At 38.8% G+C, this 24,605-nt stretch overlaps 1 protein-coding gene across 2 annotated transcripts; it reads left to right on the top strand.

Moving 5' to 3' along the window:
* The first annotated feature begins 254 nt into the window (after nt 1-254).
* Nucleotides 255-10,765, top strand: stx19 (syntaxin 19). 2 transcript variants are annotated; one of them, XM_058082990.1, is made up of 5 exons: nt 255-426; nt 4,922-5,170; nt 5,240-5,476; nt 5,776-5,988; nt 8,302-10,765. In XM_058082990.1, exons 2-5 carry the CDS (start codon nt 4,946-4,948, stop codon nt 8,536-8,538), a joined length of 912 nt encoding a protein of 303 aa, XP_057938973.1. In that variant the 5' UTR covers nt 255-426; nt 4,922-4,945; the 3' UTR covers nt 8,539-10,765. The 2 variants fall into 2 exon arrangements, with proteins under 2 accessions (XP_057938973.1, XP_057938972.1); XM_058082989.1 differs by having other exon boundaries at nt 4,898-5,170.
* Nucleotides 10,766-24,605: the final 13,840 nt, after the last annotated feature.

Genomic DNA, 24,605 nt, shown 5'->3' with positions numbered 1-24,605 from the left:
TCACTGGTTGACACCCAAGTCCTATTGTTTGGACCCAGTAAAGTACACAATACATTTCTATTTGCTCGGCTCTATTTACCTGAGCAGAAATAAAGGGGAGGGTTTTAGAGATCCTCTTCCTTTTCGTTCTGTCTCTTCCCTGTCATTAACTGAAGGCATGACGTCATCTGGTATTTCTTTAGATAAGCAAATAAGCCTGCCTGCCCCTTTTCCCAGTGGCTATATCCAGGCCTTCCTCAATAGAGTAAGGGAGGTGCTTGGGAAAGACTTCCTTAAAAGTTCCCTTGCTTGTGAGAAGAACTTTATCTACAAGCAGCTGGTGGCTGCTATAGAGGATTCAGACGTCATCTTGATGCCAATCTGTGGATTATACACTTGGACAAGTATGGATCGGACATCTTCAGATGGAATACTGAGGGTATAACGGTAAATACAATTACTTGTTTACATATACACAACGTCCGGTTTCAAGTGTTTAACTGACAGAATAGAGTATAAAAACAAGATAAAAAAAATACTGAAAAATATCTTCTACTATTGTAGAGATTAAGAATGTGCTTTAGTGATGTAAACAAGGAATAAATGATATTAGGAAGCAAATATGTTGTGGTTTTATAGAACCAGAGACATGCTTGAGCACTACAAGTGTTTCACTTTGTTGAAGGATTTTAGGTTAAACACTAGAGAATGTGCTTCCAAATCCTCTCAGTAATTTTTTTAAATCAGCTCTTCAGGGTCAGGGAGTTAGCACGAGAGAAAAAGAGGAAAAGGAAATGAAGAGAAAAGATAAGTTCAATTCAAAATGTCACTGTTATCGTTAAGCTTTGGTAAGCTCTGACACTACAAACATTCTCTTTTGTTTACATAGTTGAAGCAGAACTATTTGGATAGAAACTTATCCTGGTATTCACAAAATTTACTTTATGTTAAAAGCAAGTGTGTTATTAGCTTCATGGTCATAAGTTGAAGCACTTGTTGTCTTCATGAGGAATGATAGAGAATATTGTACAGCAATCACTTTTTTATTGCCATTAATTGGGTCCAGACTGTGATGAGCGAATTTCCAAAAAGTAGGATTACTTGTATTTCCAGACTTCTAAATACAGTTTTATAATACAGTAAACCTCGGATATATCGGACTCGGATATATCGGAAATTCACTCACAACGGACAGATAAAAAAGAACCGATTTTTCTGTAATGCATTTCCAATAAAAATTCATTGCATATATCAGATTTTTTATAACGGATTTCGCCTATTTCGGACAAAATCTCCAGTCCCGTTCCAATGCATTTCCATTAAATTTCCCTCGCATATATCGGATGGCCGCATCGTTATGCTAATCTTGTTGATGTCACTGGCTATTGTCTTTCTCCTGGCTCCAGATTTAGGACAAATATAAAAGTGAGTGACGTCAATAATACTAGCAGAGCAGTGAATGAGATCTTAACCTCACTACTGGAAATAACGTAGGCCTGACGGGCGTAACAGGGCCTAGCTTAATTAACAATTTGTTATGCTCAGAGTCCAATAAACTTAAATTCTCATTACCTTACGTCTCTTTTCATTGCCCAGTCCAGGTACATTGGAAACATAGTCAAGGAAGTGCCTTTTTATAACGGATAAAATCCGATTTACGCATATATCGGATTTGTATCCGGTATATGCGTAAATCGGACATTTTCCGGTATACGCATATAACGGATTTCGCTTATATCGGACAAAACCAGTGGGAACAATTGAATCCGATATATCCGAGGTTTACTGTATTAGAATAATCTAACCATGAAATAACACCCTTACAATCACCTTTACGCTTTACCCAATATAGTACAAATAATAAGACATAATATAAAATCACACATGTTAGCATTTTTGTTCTTTTACTTTCACTTTCTGTACAGTAGGTCACACAGTCAGGTGATCGGGATGATCTGGGTTCAATTCTACGCTTGTGGGTTTTCTCCGGGTACTTCGGTTTCCTCCCACATTCCAAAAACATGCTAGGTTATAACTGGTGACTCCAAATTGTCGATAGGTATGAATGTGAGTGTGAATGGTTGTTTGTCTATATGTGTCCTGTGATTGGCTGGCCACCAGTCCAGGGTGTACCCCGCCTCCAGCCCGAAGACAGTGTGACCGCATTTAGCCATGTTGTGCTTGAATAAATACAATTTGTTACAATAAGGCCGTGGTCTGGGAGTGACCAGGATGGATAGGATCAGGAACGAGTACATAAAAGGGACATTACATGTTAGAGGCCTTGGAGATAAAGTCAGAGAGGCCAGATTGAGATGGTTCGAACATGTCCAGAGGAGAGATAGTGAATATATTAGTAGAAGGATGCTGTGTTTAAAGCTGCCAGGTAGGAGGCGTAGACCAAAGAGGAGGTTCATGGATGTAGTGAAGGAGGACATGAGGGTAGTTGGTGTGCGCGACCCCTGAAGGGAAAAGCCGAAAGAGAACGAAGAATAGGCCGTGGTCGTCACCCCCAAAACAGCAATTATAAATGAACATATGACTGACACATGACACATGACTGTCCATATTAATTATTCAGTATATTACCGGCTCAATAAAAACTGAGGAATTCTTCAATTTTCAGCATCCAAGAGTACGATTGTTATTGAGTATAAACAAGTCAGATTCATGACTAACTGAATGTAAATGCACTTAAGTTAAGGAAATGTGACTGAATCATTATTTGAATCTTGAACACTACCTCTGTTTGACTTTTTAGCTTTGACAAATACTGTACCACCATTCTTAAAATTTTTGTGGAATGAGTAACACATTTTTTTTTTTTTTACTGCTTATCATATTCAGCATCAAAGGTGAGCTGAAGCCGAACTGACTCTGGCATTTGCCAGACAAAATAATGATAGACCAGCCATGTTGTTTGGTCTAGAGCAGGGGTCTCAAACTCAATTTACTTGGGGGCCACTGGAGCTAGGGTCTGGGCGAGACTGGGCCGCATCAGGTTTTCCAAAAAAAAACAAAATAAAACCGCATTTATTAAAAACAGAAAAATGAATAAACTTTGCTTTTGTTCCGATTTTCTACAATAAAAGCTCTGATAAAACATTCCACTGTTCTGAAATATCTTCATTTTTATTTTTATACACAAAATAAGATGAAAAATAAATAAACAAATCAAGAATAAAGAAAATCAATCAATCAGTAATAAATAAATATAATAATAATAATAATACACCAAACAATAAAAACTTAAGAAACCACATATAGTTGGTGGGTAGACAAATTATTTTTTCAGATTAAAATTAACAAAGCATTATTAGAGCCCTGTAGACATGACAAAACACGACTATAGTCACATTTAGACTTTTTTTATTTACAATATATTGCGCAACAGCAGGGTCTTGAGACACATGCTAACTCGCAAACTAGAGAGCTAGCGACCTAAAGGGTAGCCTTCAAGTTATTTCCTTTAAACTTAAAAAGCCAAAAACGGATAGGGAGGATAACTATTAACAGTTATTTAACCTTTAACATGAACATTAATCAAACGTAATAATTTTTTCTGGGTACATGATACCATACAGCATCCATATCAAACTTTCATATCAAGGCGGGGGCCTCAAACTAGTGTCCTGCGGGCCACATTTGGCCCGCGGGCCTCGTGTTTGAGACCCCTGGTCTAGAGGCAGTGCCACTGAGGAAAAGACAGGAAGCAGAACTGGAGATAGCAGAGATGAGGATGCTGAGCTTCACATTGGGAGTGACCAGGATGGACAGGATCAGGTACGAGTACATCAGAGGGACATTAAATGTTAGAGGCCTTGGAGATAAAGTCAGAGAGGCCAGACTGAGATGGTTCGGACATGTCCAGAGGAGAGATAGTGAATGGATGTTGCCAGGTAGGAGGCGTAGAGGAAGACCAAAGAGGAGGTTTATGGATGTAGTAAAAAAGGACATGAGGGTAGTTGGTGTGAGGGAGACAGAGTTGTATGGAGGAGATTGATTTGCTGTGGCGACCCCTGAAGGGAAAAACAGAAAGAGAAAGAAGAAGTCCGTGTGTGCTGCTGTAAACATGTTCCCTCGGCGAGCCAAATGGGGGGCAGACAAGAAGATATGGCTTGTTTTAGGGATTATTGTGCCTGTTATGATTTTAATAAAGACATATTTGGACGATCAAGCCAGAACAACAGGCGTGTCTCACCAAATGAACTACATATCCTCACAACGTCTTTGAATTTGTCTTCTCAATGCTTTATATTTCTATTTAACCTCATTTAGTAGCCATTTGTGTGCCTGAAAATGCTTACTTTAAGCAAAAAAAAAAAAATGTAACATTGAAACATCCCCCATTCCCCCATTCCAAAAACATGCTAGTTTAATTGGCGATAGTTAATTGGCGACTTATGAAGGCGGCACGGCGGTCGAGTAGGAGTAGGAGTAGGGTTCGATTCCACCCTCGGCCATCTCTGTGTGGAGTTTGCATGTTCTCCCCGTGCATGCGTGGGTTTTCTCCGGGTACGCCGGTTTCCTCCCACATTCCAAAAACATGCTAGGTTAATTGACCACTCCAAATTGTCCATAGGTATGAATGTGAGTGTGAATGGTTGTTTGGCTATATGTGCCCTGTGATTGGCTGGCGTGTAACCCGCCTCTCGCCTGAAGACAGTTGGACCCCCCGCGACCCTTGTGAGGAAAAGCGGTAGAAAATGAATGAATATATTGATTAATATATTTTTGAAAAACCTTGATAGTGAGTGAATTTAACCTGTAAAGCAGTGTGGGATTGCTTTTATATTTTTTTTACAAAATATTTAAATGCCTTAAATTTATCTATTTATTACTGACACTGATGAGGAAAGTTGAGGGCCCTTTTATGGTATATTAATAACAATTCATATTTATTATACTTGCATTTCAGCCGAAGCAACTTCTGTTCCCCAAGGGGCAAACCGTGGCGACCTGCACTATGAGGGACCGCTTGAAAGAGTTACAGGAGAGGTCTCAGGAGTTTCCCGAAACAGGAAGTGTAATTGCTTACCCCACCACCGAGGATGAGGCTGACACTGACAACTCTGTGGTGGTTGGTGTCATAAGACCAGAGGCTGTGCTATTTGAGGAGGAGCCGGTTATTGACAACTTCCTGTCTGAGGCTCAACAAATCCGAAATGACATCAGCACACTGGAGACGGAGGTGAGGTTGGCTTGGATAATATGTATGATGATGATGACGATGTTTCAACCTATGATTTCTCTTCACCAGGTGATTAAATTCAGCCAACAACAGAAAGTACTAGTCGCAACCATGCGGCGTTTTAGCATAATGAAGAAGGAGAGCAGCATCACGAGGGACATCAAACTCCAAGCTGAGAGCCTCCACCGACGTCTGGATGCTCTTTCAAAACAAGTCCAAAAAACAGAAGAGCAGCAGGGACCTGCCGCTGCTACATCAAGAATACAACGTTCCCAGCATGCGGCCATGTACTTCAAATTCCAGCAGGTTGTTAAAAACATTTTTTTTTACTTATCATTTCAATGACATCAACCAAACTTTTGCCCTATGAAAAGATGGTTCTATAAATCAAACATAATAGGACAGATTTTCTGTATGGAATATTATAACAACCAATATGGGGAAGCACTTTAATTCACTCAATCAATTCACTTTATTACTCTTTTTCTGCCTGGGGCTCACAGGAAGAGATTAAGATGGGACCCAAATGTCTTCTTCTCATTAACCTCTCTCTTCCTTTCTAATGCTCTCTCTCTTTTTTTTTATGTGGTTATAATTATATGCAGGTAATGCGACAGTATAATGAAGGATTGTTGACAAAGCAGGAACGCTGTAAGCACTTCATTATCCGGCAGCTGGAGGTCTCAGGAAGGGATGTGACAGAAGAGGAGGTGAACGAGATGGTAGCAACAGGAAAATGGGAAGTTTTCAATGAGAACTTGTTAAACGATGCCAGAATTACTCGCTCACAACTGTCCGAGATTGAACAGCGGCACAAGGTGAGAGCAACGGCAGACGATGAACTAAACACGATGTTTTCTGTTCGCATTATGAGTTAAATTTGTTTTGTCGTTTTCATAGTTCGTTGTTGAGTGTGATGGCTGTTTTGACATATTTTCGACAGCAGTGTTATTTAATTAGGACACTAATAATGTTGAGCTTGATGATTCGTCAAGTTTTTGGTGTCAAAATATGGCATTTTTACATAATTCATCTAGTAATGGGAATTTCGCTGCTTTTAAAAGGAGCCAGTTCTTTTGACTCCGTCATCTAAAAAGACTCCCAAAAAGACTCTTCATAATTTTTGTTGCTTAAATTGATTTATAGGGTGGCATGGTGGTCGAGTGGTTAGCACGCAGATCTCACAGCTAGGAAACCTAAGTTCAATTCCATCCTCGGCGATCTCTGTGTGAAGTTTTGCATGTTCTTAATTAGGACACTAATAATGTTGAGCTGGGCGATTCGTCAGTCAAATAATGCACATCTGAAAAAAAACAAATAATGCACATTTGTTTTTTTTCAGTCTTTTTAAAGTAAAGGTTTTTGGTGTCAAAATATGGCATTTTTTCATAATTCATCTAGTAATGGGAATTTCGCTGTTTTTAAAAGGAGTCAGTTCTTTTGACTCAGTCATCTAAAAAGACCTCCAAACGGCACTTCATATTTTTTGTTGCTTAAATTGATTTATAGGGTGGCACGGTGGATGAGTGGTTAGTGCGCAGACCTCACAGCAAGGAGACCAGGGTTCAATTCCACCCTCGAGTTTGCATGTTCTCCCTGTGCATGCGTGGGTTTTCTCCGGGTACTCCGGTTTCCTCCCATATTCCAAAAACATGCTAGGTTAATTGGAGATTCCAAATTGTCCATAGGTATGAATGTGAGTGTGAATGGTTGTTTGTCTATATGTGCCCTGTGATTGGCTGGCCACCAGTCCAGGGTGTACCTTGCCTATCGCCCGAAGACAGCTGGGATAGGCTCCAGCATCCCCTGCGACCCTTGTGAGGAAAAGCGGTAGAAAATGAATGAATGAATGAATGAATGAATGAATGTGAGTGTGAATGGTTGTTTGTCTATATGTGCCCTGTGATTGGCTGGTGACCAGTCCAGGGTGTACCCCGCCTCTCGCCCGAAGACAGCTGGGATAGGCTCCAGCACCCCCACGACTCTCGTGAGGAAAAGCGGTAGAAAATGAATGAAATTGATTTATTACTAAAGCTGAAAAAATAAAGAAAAAAATTCTATCAATTCCAAAACAAAAAGTGCTTCTGGCTTTGGTTTCCTGCTGCTCGTTTTCCTCACTTTTCCAACTTGCTTATATGTAACCCGTCCATCCCCCTTGTGCTCAATGTCGACGCCACACTTTTCGACCAATCTCGTGCATCGTTAACAGACAAAAAGGAAAAAAAGGAAAAAGCGCGGTTCGTTCACTTCAAAGAACCGGCTTTTGTTGTTCACATCAAAAGTCCAGTCTCTAAGAGCCATTTCCTTTGCAAAGCACCCATCAGTAGTTTCTACATACAGGAGTAATGCCACATATTAAAAGTGTCTTCTTCGACAACATTCTGACATTTATTAAACCAATAAGTTGTTATTGTATCCTATACCTAAAGAAATTACTTATTTCAGTTTCTGTAGCTTAAGTTTGCCTTCTTGTTGGTGTATCTTCTTCTCTTGCAATGTTGTTAGGAGCGACTTATGTGTGTTTTTTTTTCCTCTTCATGACGCATTTTTTTGTGATAAATATGATTTATAATCCGGAAAATCCATACAGTATTTTCAGTATACGCTACATTGATGCTCAATGATTGCCTTAACTTTGTACGTAGAAAAGTGGCAATCAATCGCAATTTTGCTAGTAGCCTCCATGTCCCTCCATTTTTATTCATTCATTCATTTTCTACCGCTTTTTCCTCACGAGGGTCGCGAGGGTGCTGGAGCCTATCCCAGCTGTCTTCGGGCGAGAGGCGGGGTACACCCTGGACTGGTCGCCAGCCAATCACAGGGCACATATAGACAAACAACCATTCACACTCACATTCATACCTATGGACAATTTAGAGTCGCCAATTAACCTAGCATGTTTTTGGAATGTGGGAGGAAACCGGAGTAAAACCCACGCATGCACAGGGAGAACATGCAAACTCCACACAGAGATGGCCGAGGGTGGAATTGAACCCTGGTCTCCTAGCTGTGAGGTCTGTGCACTAACCACTCGACCGCCGTGCCGCCCCCTTCCATTTTTATGGAAGGCGACATTCAAGTGTTATTCCTACTCATTAAATCTCACCATCCTGTATGCTGTTATTCTTCAGGAGTTGTTGAGCCTTGAGAGCAATATGAAGGAGCTGAGGGACCTTTTCATGGACGTTTTCATGCTTGTCGAGGAACAAGGGACCTACATCGAGCACATTCAGACCAATGTAGAAAGGACCCAGGATTACGTGGCAGCCTCTAATGAGAAGTTCAAGTTGGCCGCCAGGTACAAGAAGAAGAACCCTCTTCGTCAAATCTGCTGCTGTTGCTGCCCTCCCTGGAAATGCTGTTTGTGATGTTTTATGAATTGGGATGGGGAGCTGGTATTTAAAATGTCTCACCTGTTGGGAGTAAACAACATTGGATTCAAGTGCCATTAAAGTGAAGGTTAGAGTACAGCGATCCTTGCTGTTGAACACAGCAATGGCGAAGACGGATTCAGCAGAGCATAGAAAACAATTAAGGGGGAGGCCAGGAATTGGTATTTGAGACACTTATTTCTTTGAAGAGAGTGTGAAGTGACTGCTATTGGAAGAGACAGTTCACTGAGTGCTCCTCACCAACATGGAGGTTTATTGGAAGACCTTCACTGTCATCTGGTAGAGGTCACAAACAAGACGACTACCTCTGCAACTGTCACTGCTTCATCACAAATTCCATTGATCTGAACTTTTTTTTTTATGTCTACCACAAGTACTAGTATTTTTTTTAATGCACTTTCAGCTGAAGCTAAAAACTGCTGTGTGTAGTTGAAGAACATTGTACGTATATACTGTACGCAGTTCCCTGCAATGTGTTGATTATCGCTCCCTCACTATATTGCTTTTTTAAAAAAAAAATCCTATTTATGATTTATTATTCATAATTATTAATAATAAATCATTGCTGTTGAAATACACTGTCACAATATCGGGAACATCTTGGTTTGAATCTTCGTTTGGGCATGTTCTCCCCTTCAGCTACTCGGCTTTATTAGGGTTAATTAGGTTGGAATGTTAGGTTAATTGGATAATGTAAATTGTCCATGGTATGAATGTGAGTGTGAATGGTTAATAGTTCAGGATTGTTTGTCCAGGGTATTACCCCGTCAGCTGAGAAGGGCTCCAGCATACCTGCAACCCTAGTGAGGACGAGTGGTTAGCACGCAGGCCTCACAACTAGGAGTTCAATTCCACCCTCGGCCAACTCTATGGGGAGTTTGAATGTTCTTCCTGTGCGTGGGTTTTCTCCGGGTACTCCGGTTTCCTCCCACATTCCAAAAACATGCTAGGTTAATTTTCGACTCCAAATTGTCCATAGGTATGAATGTGAGTGTGAATGGTTGTTTGTCTATATGTGCCCTGGGATTGGCTGGCCACCAGTCCAGAGTGTACCCAGCCTCCAGCCCGAAGACAGTGTGACCGCGAACCTGATGAGAATGCATTAATTTTGTTTACATTTGTAATTATATAAATAATACATTAAATTAATCATATAATTGAATCTGGATTAACACAGTTAATTGGCGACTCCAAATTGAATATGAGTGTGAATGGTTGTTTGTCTATATGTGCCCTGTGATTGGCTGGACACCAGTCCAGGGTGTACCACGCCTCTCGCCCGAAGACAGCTGGGATAGGCTCCAGCACCCCGGCTATCCTCGTGAGGATAAGCGGTAGAAAATGAATGAATGTAGTATTCTAGTTACGAGGCAGCAGTAATGACAAACATTGAGGAATTCGTTGAGGAAGTGGTACAATTTTGGCATGTTAAGTTTTGATAAAATACATTTGAGGCTAACTAGTTAGCTTGTTAGCTTGCTAACTTGCCAATTTGCGGTCATGGGGAGACCCTGCAGAGTTGAGCAATATGCTATATTTCATATCTACAGAGCTCTAATAATGTTAAAACCGTCAGGTTCCACCCTGGATTGGTGGCCAGCCAACAGGTTTTCTATGCTGTATGAAAAAAAATCTATTTATTAAAATGTATTAATCGTGCAATTCATTTATCGTGGATTGGTCTGGAACCAATTAACCACTATAAACGTGGGACGACTGTAGGATACGTTTTGCTACATTGGGTGGCACCTGTGCCAGGTGTTGAGGACCCTAGAGCACAGACCAAAGCAAATGTAGAAAAAAAAGTATTTAATAACAAACAAAGTGCGGTCACAGAGGAGGAAAAACAAAGTACAACAAAAGACGCCAGTGACACAAGGTCAGTGGGAAGCTAAAAGTACAAACAAATGAGTACAAAGCAGCAAATAAGGATCACAAAGTGGCTCAACTACTTCCAGAAAGTACACAGCAAAAATACAAGATGCAGGGCAGAATGACAAAAGCAAAGAGCAACAATGAAGCGTGCAATGTGCGGTCAGGATGAGGCATGACTGACTGGGCAACATGGAAGTGGAGTGCATGGTAAATAAAGGCCTAATGGCTGATGGGCAACAGGTGTGCAGACCAGGGGAGCAAGGCAGGAGTCTGTCCCATACTCCTATTCAACCATTCTGTCTAACAATGTCTCATGCCGATAAATAAATATTTTTTTGACAATAGATGGTAGCTGGCACAGCATGAGTAACAACCGAATATGTCTCAAAAATGTCTGCTTAAGTATAAATAACGTGTGTACAGAACATTGAACATCTGATGAAGTATAAGTAATGATCAAAACAGCTGAAAAAGCAACGTCCAGTTTTTCCTGATTAAAGACCAAGCCCCGCTCATTACCTCAACGCAACCGTGGTAGCTCCTGGATGGTCCATATTGCTTTTTTGGAAAATGTACCTGGATCATTATCTTTTATTTTGGAGTACTAGGACACTTTGAGGTACATGGAACTGGCAGAGTCCCATACTAAGCATCTCACTGCTCTGCATGAAATATGTGAATAAAAGAATTTCATGGCTGTGACAAAATTAATTTTTGTTCATCAATGTCCTAAAAATCGGTGGTTTTTCCGAAGGTTTCCTGAAACAGAGCAGTGGGGCAGAGTCTTCAACATTGACTGTTTTTCATGTGTTCTTGTAAAAAGTACCAGTGTTGGAAAATGTGATGGCCAGAAATTGAACTCAGTTGAATATGGCTAGGATGACAATGGTAATAAATGAATAAGAAATGTTCAAATGTGCTGCACTTTACGAGTATGTGATAAGTAGCCTAAACACATATTCAGTACCACACAAAAAATGGATTGATTTTATATTTTTATATGATTTACTTATTTTTTTCACTTGTATGGGTGTATAGAATTTAAAAATGTTAAAGTAAAACTGGGGGAGGCACGGTGGACTAGTGGTTAGCGTGCAGACCTCACAGCTAGGAGACCAGGGTTCAATTCCACTCTCAGGCATCTCTGTGTGGAGTTTGCATGTTCTCCCCGTGCATGCGTGGGTTTTCTCCGGGTACTGCGGTTTCCTCCCACATTCCAAAAACATGCTAGGTTAATTGGCGACTCCAAATTGTCCATAGGTATGAATGTGAGTGTGAATGGTTGTTTGTCTATATGTGCCCTGTGATTGGCTGGCCACCAGTCCAGTGTGTACCTCGCCCAAAGACAGCTGGGATGGGGTAATACTTACTGTTACTACTTATTATTTACTATTTATTTGATCCTCTGCTGATTTTGTAAAATGAACAGAACAGAAATAAACAGCCTGATTTGTTCGGGCTAGGGTCTAACCAATTACTCAAGCAATCGAACCAGTAAGCTTCAGATTAATTAACTAAGAAAATAATTGTTAGATGCAGTCCTAAAGACCCAACAAACCGCCCATGAATTAGTACACAAAACAAATTAGTCTTAGATCTTCAGCAAGACGGTTGAGGGGCCATCTAGACTACTATCTTGGATGAGAACCTCCTGGTCTCAGCCGGACTACTGGACATGGGTCGTGGACTGGTCTTCCAGTTTCAGAGTAACCCAAAACATACAGCAAGAAGAAGCGCGGAGTGGCTGAGGCAGTCTCTCGACCTTAAAAATTGGTGACCAACAACAGGAAATGTCTGATGTGTGTCTAATCACCAAGTACTACGACATGTTTTGCTTGCTTATGTATTTCACTCATAAACACATACCTTTCATAACATCCATAACCTTTATTTCATGTTTTTTTTTCCCCCAAAGATTGTTTTTTTTTCCAATCTGCTAAAATAAACCTACTATAAAATTAATGGATTGTTCATGTGTCTGTAAAGGGATGAACATCTTATTCCCCCCATTGTATATTTTATTTCCATACTTCCATATGGGAAAACTGATTCTATATTTAACACGTCAAAAGGTAAAATTGAAGGTTTGACCTTAGAGCTAACACTCTATCTACAGCGCTTTGATTTGATTGGTCCTAAATAGAGGTACTTTTTTGTCATAATGACAAAACCAAAAGTAAATTTAGGCTTATTAAATCTAAACGTGAAATAAATTTTTGTTTGATGCTATCGATGCATACATTATAATGACACCAATCATCATGTACTATTAATTAAGAAGTACACATTTCATACAGTTCATAATAAAAGCATAAAATACATAATAAGTCAAAAATAAGTAATGAAAAGTATTCTTTGGTGTCTGAAGTTTCTTAGTACGGCGCACCGGTACCTTGGGTGTGGTAAAACCAGACTGGAAAAACTGGTTTGTCTGCTGTTCAGACAACCACGTTTCCAGTATAGCACAAACGGTGTAAATAGAACCGCTTACCTGTGACGTAACCTGCACCTGTTTTCTGTTTAAATATAATAATAATCTTATATATATAAATATATATATAAGATTTCAAACATGTTTCATCCACAAACAATGAGTGACAGGAATGACCTTTCCTAAGTTCATATGACATTTTCTCCTAGACGCTAACCATTCATGTGACATCGAATAAACGCTACCTATCAATGTGGCGTTTTATTTAGGGACCATGTTATTTGCAAGGATCCCTTGGGTGTAACATGGGGCGTTTGGTGTTTAATAGTGTTTGGGAAATATATTTTCCCTCAGATTTTTCCATTGTCTTGTTCCTCAGCCTCACACTGATTAGGGTGACATTTTAATAAAAAAAAAACATAAGCATCTTAAGAATGTAAAGTGAAATATGGAATGAGAATTTAAAAAGAATATACAGTGTATTTACTGTGCTGCTTAACTGGTCATCAAACAGGCAGGCTGCAGAGCAGCAACAATGCCATCCAGTGTTCACTAACATAATTGCCAATTGAGTGTATTCATTGATCTTCAATGTACAGCCATCAGACCAAAACACTGCTTCCTATACCCTCAAATAATAATAAAAAAAAAATATTGATGAGACACTATAGCAATTGAGTCTGAGTTCACATTTCAAACTATTGCTAATATAATATTGTCCACCTTCACACAGTCATTCCAACACAATCTCTATAAAATAAAATATTTAACATAAAACTTTGAAAAAAAAAAGTCATATTTCAAAAATGGATTTGTATAGTAGAAAATGCATGTTTAGGAAAAAAAAAAGCAGCAGTCCCAGATCTAATCTGTCTGGGACAGATGGATGTGACCAGTAGAGGGAGCTGATATACAATAATTATAATAACCAATTGTCAGAATGTTGATGTTATGCAAACAGCTGTGACACACATTGGGACAAGGCTGGGGGTGAAAATGAACTGAGATGTGGGTGAATAAATGTGTCTCTGAGGATTCAGTCTCACTCTGCAGGTCTTAAAAGGAACGGTGGTGCCCTCTGATAGTTAGTCCTCTTGCATTTTCTCTCATCTTTTGCAAAGCTGCAAAAAATTTTGTCAAAATATGTCAATATTTAAATACATATATATATTTTTAACTATTATCAATTATTGCTGTATTTATTTTTAGATTAATTATATATTATATTACTGCATATATATTTTAGATTCATTATATATTATATTACTGCATGTATAATACTTGAAAAAATCATTCAAAAATCATTTAAAAGTATTTATTCATTCATTCATTCATTTTCTACCACTTTTTCCTCACAAGGGTCGCGGGGGTGCTGGAGCCTATCCCAGCTAGTATTTATATTTATATAATTATAATATATTGCTTTTTTACTGCATATATAATACTTTTTAAAGTCTGAAATATTATTTATTTAACAGTGTTTTTATTTGATATAATTTTATTCATTCATTTTCTACCGCTTTTTCCTCACAAGGGTTGCAGGGGTGCTGGAGCCTATCCCAGCTAGTATTTATATTTTATATAATTATAATATATTGCTTTTTTACTGCATATATGATACTTTTTTAAGTCTGAAATATTATTTATTTAACAGTGTTTTTATTTGATATAATTTTATTCATTCATTCATTCATTTTCTACCGCTTTTTCCTCACAAGGGTCGCGGGGTGTGCTGGAGCCTATCCCAGCTAGTATTTATATTTTATATAATTATAATATATTGCTTTTTTTTACTGCATATATAATACTCTTTAAGTCTGAAATATTATTTATTTAACAGTGTTTTTCATTCATTTATTCATTCATTTTCTACCGCTTTTTCCTCACAAGGGTCGTGGGGGTGCTGGAGCCTATCCCAGCTAGTATTCATATTTTATATAATTATAATATATTGCTTTTTCACTGCATATATAATACTTTTTAAAGTCTGAAATATTATTTATTTAACAGTGTTTTATTTGATATAATTTTATTCATTCATGCATTCATTTATTTTCTACCACTTTTTCCTCACAAGGGCCGCGGGGGTGCTGGAGCCTATCCCACCTAGTATTTATATTTTATATAATTATATTATATAGTTTTTTTTACTGCATATATAATACTTTATTAAGTCTGAAATATTATTTATTTAAAAGTGTTTTTATTTGATATAATTTTAATAAATTGCAATTTTTTTTATTATTAAAGTCTTGGTAAGTCATTGTTTTGACCTTGTGAGACTAGCACACAAGCAATTAGGAGCAAATAAGATGATGCTGTCTCAGCCCAGTCCAGTTATTGTACCACGAAATATGATCTTGACTCCATGTTCTACTCTGCCCTGTCAACAAATGCCACAGAAATTGATTAGATGGCTTCCAAAGTTTCATAATGTTATTTACTCTATTGGATAACTGAGAGGGGAGACCGTGTGCGGTCCAATGCAGAGACGGTAAGTGCATTCAGCACAATTCCTGTTATCAAGATCCAAAGTGGAAAGTTGTGTGTAGTCTACAAATCAAACACAATTGCAGCGTTGGCGTTAGGATGTATTCTACCGTGTGTATGAACGTTGCTGTCAAATTGTCTGGTCAGTCTGGGAAGGAAGAAATTACAGATTCTTGAAAAATATATATTTTTATTTTAACCGGAGACTCAACATTTTATGTGCCTGTTTCTATATCACTGGTCTTCAGGGTTTAATAAAACTTTAGCAGCATATAATTACTGTATTTTTAGGAATATTAGATTGTATCTCAAGGGTAGATCAGTTCATTCGATTTTTTTGATGAAACTTGGTAAGGATAAGAAAAATAATATGTGCTTTCAATCCATCCTGCATTAGTCATGTCTGTTTGAGCCATCATTTTTTCTGTCCAGTTGTTTATTAAGTTATTCCAAAATCAGAGATCCCATAACAAGAATGAACAATGGGTATTTTAAATGAGAAAATGTAGAGGTGCTCACCATGAATGAATGGAATCAGATGGAATAGGAGTCATGGGCTGTGTTCGAAACCACATACTAACTACTACATACTTCCAGGCATACATACTATTAATATATATAATAATAATAATAATAATAATAATAATAATAATAATAATATACTATACTACTAATTCCATACATACTATCCATACTCCATACTGCATACCCAATCCATCAGACAGTATGCAAAGCGTTTACACTACAGCGTACTACATGATAACCCATAATGCATTGCGTTCCTAGCCGAGCCGAAATCGACAAGCTGAAGCTGATTTCACTTTAGCTCTAAACTCTTTAAATACATAACTTTATTGATATTTTATTTAATCAGGCGAGAAAGTGGCCGTTTAGATCCCGAGTGTGCCATTTATTTAAAAAAATACCAACCGTTTACAATCTCGTTCGGACGAAGTTGGCAAAATTTAAGCTAGCCGAAGTGAGTAACGCACTTCCGGTTTTTTTTACAAAATAAAACACCCACTTACTTTTCTCATACAAAAAAACATAGTGATAAAGCACTGCTTTTACTTTGAAAACAAGAAGCGAACCAATTCGCAATATATACTTGCCTGACACCGCCGTTTGGTCCACCCTGCTGCTCAGTGTTCAGTCAACGTTTTTTTTTTCGCGGTGACGTCACGTCGCGTTCCATCCTGGGTAATTTGCGTGTGAGTCGTAAGCTGATGATACATACTCAACATTTCTGGCCAGTGTAGACACACTAAATACTCAAAGAGTTAGTATGATTAGTAGGTAAGTATGTGGTTTCGAACACAGCCATGGTGTAGACGTTATATACACATTTCAATATGGTGTGTTCAAGGACCGGTGAAAAAAGTTCAAAATCTCCACGTTTCATGAGAAAAAATTCATTCATTCATTCATTTTCTACCGCTTATCCTCTAGAGTGCTGGAGCCTATCCCAGCTGTCTTCGGGCGAGAGGCGGGGTACAAGCTGGACTGGTGGCCAGCCAATCACAGGGCACATATCGACAAACAACCATTCACACTCACATTCATACCTGTGGATGTGACACATACATATGGCTGAGGGTGGAATTGAACTCGGATCTCCTAGCTGTGAGGCCTGCATGGCAACCACTCGTCTACCAGTCAACATGTACACATTTATTGTACTCAGTAATTTTTAAAGAATAGAGTCAAAATATTCAGGGGAAAAATTATAATGTAATAACAAATTAAATAATTGATATAATATTACATCATATGAAAAACATATTTTTTCTGAATAACATTGAAATATTAAAGATAGACATTTAATATTAATAATTAATATTAAAATATTAAATATTAAAGAAATATATTTGAAAGAAAATAAATACTAATATTATTAAAACAAATAAAAACAACAAATGAAATTGTAATTTTTGAAAATTAGGTTTGGAAAAAGTTACAATCTTACCTGAATAAAGTGTAAATATTATGAGCATAAAATTGAAATAGGTGGGAAAAAAATCTGAAATGTAAAAAAGCATTGTAATTTTTACAAGAATGAAGACAAAAAAGAGAAAGAATAAAACATATTTTGACTGGAAAAAAATTACAATTTTATGAGATCAGATCTTTCACATAATGAGGAACCATGATATCATTCAAATGTCAAAGAGATATATTTCCAAGGCCCTTTAAGTTCCAGTGATTATACATAACAATGATTATATGTACAGTATATACAGTATATATACTGTAAGTCGATACATATAATTGTATTACTGCATCTAACTATGCTAACGCATGTGAGTGAATCTTTTTGTGTAATACAGACAAAAGTACTTCTCATCTCTATCCTCTGTTTCACAGATATTGTCCCAGTTTCACATCACATCTACTTTTACCCTCAACTTTAGGGAACAGAAAGAAATATTTGATCGAATCCGTGCCACAAAGAAGGTAAGACAACACTTTCACTACGCACACAAACGGTGAGAAAGGAACACGTTTGAAGCAAGGCTGTGAAGAAGTCTTTAAATAAAAAAACTGATTTATGATATCGGTGTTGTGAAGTATGTTTCTGATGAAATACACCCATCGGCATGGGAATTGAGTCTGCACCAACCAAGTGTCACAGTGTAATGGATTACAGCGGCTTGGCTTCAGTCAGGAACCACCTCAGCGTCTTACAAAAACTTTGACTCGTCGCCAGGTTTTCCTAAGCTTCACACAACCACACATCGATACCACCAATCCAACAACTAATAGATTCATTGTGATCATCAAAACTGTTCTGAATATTATCATTATTGTTTTTAAATGTATTATTAGGCCCCAGGGTAAAAGTAGGACACACTAGAGACGGGAAACCAGGAACGCCACGGTGTCCTCTCGGTGGAGCTCGAAGTGGTGTTTGGAAACTGGGAAGTTTGACCTTCCGGACCTGGATGGATATCTGCTTCAGAGGTGAGTTTTGGGGAGCTTCATCCTATGAACTACTAACATTCACATTTGCAATAAACACGGTTGTGCTGAGATTGAAATGGTAAGAAAGGTGGATTAATCATGCATCATTTTTTTCCTCATCCAAAGCTCAGTTATTCTGTTTACTGGATCTTTATTCAAATTCATAAAAAAAAATCAAAAAATGTGAAGTTAAAGGCATCTACTGTACATTGGAGTTTCAAGGCAGAGCTTTGGATTCAACTTGATGACAGAGCGCTGTTACTGTTACTGTTACTGGACTTGCTACTGTAGTTTGGGGAAAATGAAATAAACAACCACATGATGTTCGCAAAATTATTTGATCTTCTGAGTTTTTAAATGATGAAAATGGTGAATGAGTTAATTACATAGTACAGTCAAACCATGTTTTTTTGAATGCCCCAGTTTTCATATTCAGACTTGGTTATCATACAATATTGTGGGTGACTCTATCAGTCCATGGAATTGAGTATCCAAACAAAGTATCCTATGTGTTGTTTATTGAGTGTGACTGATAAATAACTCTGGAACCAAAGACAGTTTGATAAAGAAAGTCAGAAATGCTGCAAATTTCAAGAAAGAACTCATCGCAAAATGAGACGATGGCAGCAGTTCATTTAGAGACATAATAAATATACGGTTTTGTTTGCTGAGTGTGATAAGTATCTTAGAGTGAAAATAGGTGTATTTCAGACATATTGCAAATGGTGATTAATCATGATTAATTATTTTTTTTAACTGATTAATCTAGTTTCAGGGCTGCATGGCTAGCACGCAAACCTCGCAGCTAGGAAACAAGGGTTCAATGCCACCCTCGGCTATCTCTGTGTGGAGTTTGCATGTTCTCCCCGTGCATGCGTGGGTTTTCTCCGGGTACTCCGGTTTCCTCCCACATTCCAAAAACATGCTAGGTTAATTGGCCACTCCAAATTGTCCATAGGTATGAATGTGAGTGTGAATGGTTGTTTGTCTATATGTGCCTTGTGATTGGCTGGCCACCAGTCCAGGGTGTACCCAGCCTCCAGCCCGAAGACCGCGACCCTGATTTGTAATTATATAAATAATACATTAAATTTATCATATAATTGAATTAATCTGGGGCGGCACGGTGGTCTAGGGGTTAGCGCGCAGACCTCACAGCTAGGAGACCAGGGTTCAATTCCACCCTCGGGCATCTCTGTGTGGAGTTTGCATGTTCTCCCCGTGCATGCGTGGGTTTTCTCCGGGTACTCCGGTTTCCTCCCACATTCCAAAAACATGCTAGGTTAATTGGCGACTCCAAATTGTCCATAGGTATGAATGTGAGTGTGAATGGTTGTTTGTCTATATGTGCCCTGTGATTGGCTGGTGATTGGCTGGCGACAGCTGGGATAGGCTCCAGCACCCCCGCGAGGAAAAAGCGGTAGAAAATGAATGAATGAATTAATCTGGATTGCAGACTTCAAATTGAATATGAGTGTAAATGGTTGTTTGTCTATATATGCCCTGTGATTGGCTGGCCACCAGTCCAGGGTGTACCCCACCTTTCGCCCGAAGACAGCTGGGATAGGCTCCAGCACCCCCGCGACCCTCGTGAGGAAAAAGCGGTAGAAAATGAATGAATGAATGAATGAATTAATCTGGATTAACACAGTTAATTGCCAACTTCAAATTGAATATGAGTGTGAGTGGTTGTTTGTCTATATGTGCCCTGTGATTGGCTGGCCACCAGTCCAGGGTGTGCCCCGCCTCTTGCCCGATGACAGCCTGGGATAGGCTTCAGCACCCACATCGACCCTCGTGAGGATAAGCGGAAGAAAATGAATTAATGAATGAATAAAACATTTGGATTCAGAATAGCCCTTAAATCTCCTTTCACATTCGGAAAATATCCATGTTAGGTTAATCTGAAACTTTAAATTGTCCATAGGTATGAATGCAAACGTTAATGTTTGTATGTGTACTGTAATTGGCTGGCGACCAGTCCAGGGTGTACTGCACCTCTCTGCCAAAGTCAGCCTGGATAGTCTCCAGCATACCCCCTGCGATACAAGGACGGACAAGCAGCATAGAAAATGAATGAATGAATATCCCTTAAGGCAAGTCTGGTATAACCTGCACTGAAATCTACATTTTCTGCCTTCCCATTAAGAATTTATGTTTATCTCTCAGATATCCTCTTCAGTCATATGTTCTTCTCTGGAGAATTGTGGTGTTTACCATTTGCAGGAAAAGGGTTTATTAATATATACTTTACTCACAAACCACAGACTAAAAACATACTGGTCTGTATGAAATTTGATTTTTTTCTAACCACGTCACTCGCACTTAAGTCATGATAAATGAATCTCATTGTTCTTGTCCTTCCTTCCTCTGGACATCTTCACATGCACGCCACTGAGATCCTCCCCAATGAGGCGTTTGTGTCTGTCTTGGTTGCTCGATGAAATCCATACGGAGGAATCCCATGCAAGAAAATACAGACATCAGACCATGATATCAAAATAACGCAGCTGCCACAGCATTCATAAATGCTCGCAGGACATTTTGACTTAGGAACAGATGGTTTTCTGATACAGCAACATTCTTCAGATGATGGTTTTAGAGGCTTTCGGAGTCGGTGTTACTTTTCTTCACAGTGGACATCAGGAACTAAGTGATGGTGTATAATCCATCTTGTCAGCAATCCCACAGTGAGAGGAAAGACTTCCTCAGATAAGGTATTCATCATGATCATTGCTGATAACCTGTGCAACACTGGTTTCTGCAAGTGTCAAGCACACATTTCTTCATTGTCTTCTCATGAGAAGTCAATGAGATGTCTTCAGGACTGAGTCAAAGATAACAACAACCAACCAACGCCATAACCTTAGTGAAGGAAGGGCACAAGTCCCAAAGGAACCTGTGTCCAATCACTCTCTGAATGGGATCCGAGTGTGGACCTGAAGAGGAAACTTCTCATCAAGACTGCTATCCATGAAAACCATCAGAGTTGCTGAACTCACAGTGCCTTGGGAAGAGACGTAACCCCGTCCCACCAACTTGAAAACGCCAAACACCCCAAGACCTGATCAAAGATCAAACCATCTTTCCTGTTGAAGTCATCTGCCACAGGTTCCCAGCAAAATCTGTGCACTACTTTCTCCAGAGCGTTGGGTTGGAGCCCACAGAGCTGAAGAAATCCACCAGTGACACAGCCAAAGCAGCCGAGTCCAGCTCAGGATGGTTGTGGCTGAAGAGGATCCTTCTGTAGGTGAAGCCAAGTCAGTCGAGGTGTACCTAGAACCTGGAACCTTTCAACAATATGGATGCTCTTAGAAGACAATCTCAGAAGAAGTTAGTGGAGTTCATGGAATTGCAACCTGCGGCAAAGCATTTCTGATGTTTACTTCACCATTTCAAGAAGCTAAACCTGTTCAGGCTGCACGTCAGATGGGTGGGTAGCGCGCAGGCCACACATGTAGGAGACCCGAGTTCGATTCCCTGTGCATGCATGGGTTTTCTCCGTGTACTCTAGTTTCCTCCCACATTCCAAAAACACATGCTAGGTTAATTGGTGACTCCAAATTGTCCATCGGTATGAATGTGAGTGTGAATGGTTGTTTGTCTATATGTGCCCTGTGATTGGCTGGCCACCAGTCCAGGGTGTACCCAGCCTCCAGCCTGAAGACAGTGTGACCGTGACCCTGATGAGAATGCATTTATTTTGTTTACATTTGTAATTATATAAATAATACATTAAATTAATCATATAATTGAATTAATCTGGATTAACACAGTTAATTGGCAACTCCAAATTGAATGTGAGTATGAATGGTTGTTTGTCTATATGTGCCCTGTGATTGACTGGCCACCAATCCAGAATGTACCCCGCCTCTCGCCCGAAGACAGCTGGGATAGGCTCCAGCACCCACCTCGTGCCCTGTGATTGGTTGACGACCAGTCCAGTTGTCCTCTCACCAAGTCAGCTGGGATAGGCTCCAACACCCCCGCAACCCTCATGAGGATAACCAATAGAAACATAAAGGTACTCTAGTACATCATATATTTCAGGCAATATTCCAATGAGTTCACAAGCATAAAAGTCAATGTTTTTACAGAATGTTTTCAGTTAAGACAATAGAGAAATGGTCCAAAAGTAATGCAGTCTGTTGTATGACGTATTCTTGTTGACAGCTGTTCACAAATGGAGACAGGTTGGAACATCTAAGTAGGTTATCTATACTGTGGACAAGTCCTACACAGGTGCGGAAATCCATCCCAGTCACAAATGACACTGTGGTATGCAGAGTAACTCAAATATGTGCTGATACAGAGGAGCAACTGTGTGCCATCTAACTCGGCAAAAGTACCCCTAAAAATAATGAACGCTATGCTGATGTTCACTTTCAGCCACTCAAGAGGAAGAATAGGTTTTTTTTGTAACTACATTTGCTTTTGCAGACTTCTGCATAACCCAAACCATAACCATTCCCTAAACCAGGGGTCTCAAACTCAATTTACCTGGGGGCCACTGGAGCTAGGGTCTGGGCAAGGCTGGGCCGCATCAGGTTTTCCAAAAAAAAAAATGCATTTATTAAAACAGAAAAATATACAAACTTTTTCAGTGCTTTGGTTCCGATTTTCTACAATAAAAGCTCTGATAAAACATTCCACTGTTCTCAAATATCTTAATTTTTATTTTTCTGCACAAAATAAGATGAAAAATAAATTAACAAATCAAGAATAAATAAATCAATCAGTAATAAATAAATTTAATAATAATAATAAAACGGCAAATAATAAAAACACATATGGTTGGTGGGTAGACAAATTATTTTTTCAGATTAAAATCAACAAAGCATTATTAGAGCCCTGTAGACATGACAAAACACAACTATAGTCACATTTATACTTCTTTTTTTTTTACAACATATTGCGCAGGGTCTTGAGACACATGCTAACTCGCAAACTAGAGAGCTAGCGAACTAAACGGTAGCCTTCAAGTTATTTCCTTTAAACTTAAATAGCCAAAACCTTACCACTTCCACACGGATAGGGAGGATAACTATTAAGAGTTATTTAACCTTTAACATGAACATTAATGTTCACTTTCAGCCACTCAAGAGGAAGAATAGTTTTTTTTTTTCCAAAATAGTTGGGAATTGACATCACTGGATGAGTTGTTTCCAATTGGCTGCATTTGTACCTCCCCGATAAGTCAATCATAGCGGTACCACAGCCAAAGAGCGGTCACTCCAGCGTTTCTTCACAGTCCGCTGAGGCCATTGCACCATAACCTTGTTGTCAATTCTGGAAGTCCAGCTCTCCACAAGTCTCTCCATGTTGATTTGTCAGAAACTTCCTTGGAAATAAATAAAATACAAGCGCTTGTCCTAAATGACTGAATGTCTTGACAGTTGTGTCAAGAGAGCAATGATATCTTTGAGCATCTTCTCCGTCCCTTGGCTCTCCAAAGGAAGCTGTCTTGCTCATGTTTGAGATCTGTCTGACAGATTAGTGACTTTCCGGAAGAGTTTGATGCAGTTTTTTTTTCGGACAATGTCTTCTCCAAGCACCGTATGATAAGATATGTCTTTATTCGTCCCTCAGTGGGGAAATTTGCATTGCACAGCAGCAAGAGTACAGAATCAGTTAAGCAGTACAAAATATACAATATAGAAAAATAAACAATATAAACAACCCAAGTATTAACAAAATCAACAGTTTTACCCAGAGTTATATACAATACAGTATGTAGATAATATGAAACGAGATGAGATATATGACCAGTCTATACACTGAGATCTTGCTAGTGAGTTAATATGAAGCATTATAGAAATACTTCACATAGAACTTAATATATTGCATTTAGAGCCTTGATATTGCATGTGAAAGTTGATCAGATATTGCACAGTGAATGGAGTCTGGAGTAACTATACTTTTTTTTTTTCTTAATTTATTTCAGACATGCATACTATGGTACATTATTCTTTCTCACATGTACACTTACAATACAATACACTTACAATATATATTTAAATATATATGTTACATATATACACATATACATACACACATATATACATACATATACATACACACATATCTACATATATATACACATACATACACACATACACATACATGCACACACACAACACCTCATTACTACACAGGTCTGAAAAGGAGCAGGAAGAAGCAAAGCAATTGAATATAAAAACAAAGTATTGCACAGATATACAAATTGGTGTAGAAGTATATTGGGAGCAGTGCTGGTTGTACAGCCTGATGATAAATTGGGAACATT

This window comes from Doryrhamphus excisus, chromosome 9, assembly GCF_030265055.1.
Source record: "Doryrhamphus excisus isolate RoL2022-K1 chromosome 9, RoL_Dexc_1.0, whole genome shotgun sequence".
In the NCBI taxonomy this organism is placed as follows: domain Eukaryota; kingdom Metazoa; phylum Chordata; class Actinopteri; order Syngnathiformes; family Syngnathidae; genus Doryrhamphus; species Doryrhamphus excisus.
Note: the sequence above shows the minus strand (reverse complement) of the source record. Positions and strands in the feature narration are given on the sequence as shown.

Coding starts and splice junctions, on each gene's coding strand:
- stx19 (XM_058082990.1), top strand. CDS start 4,946: ATGAGGGACCGCTTGAAAGAGTTACAGGAGAGGTCTCAGGAGTTTCCC. Junction 5,171..5,239: donor TCAGCACACTGGAGACGGAG/GTGAGGTTGGCT, acceptor TCTCTTCACCAG/GTGATTAAATTCAGCCAACA. Junction 5,989..8,301: donor AGATTGAACAGCGGCACAAG/GTGAGAGCAACG, acceptor GTTATTCTTCAG/GAGTTGTTGAGCCTTGAGAG.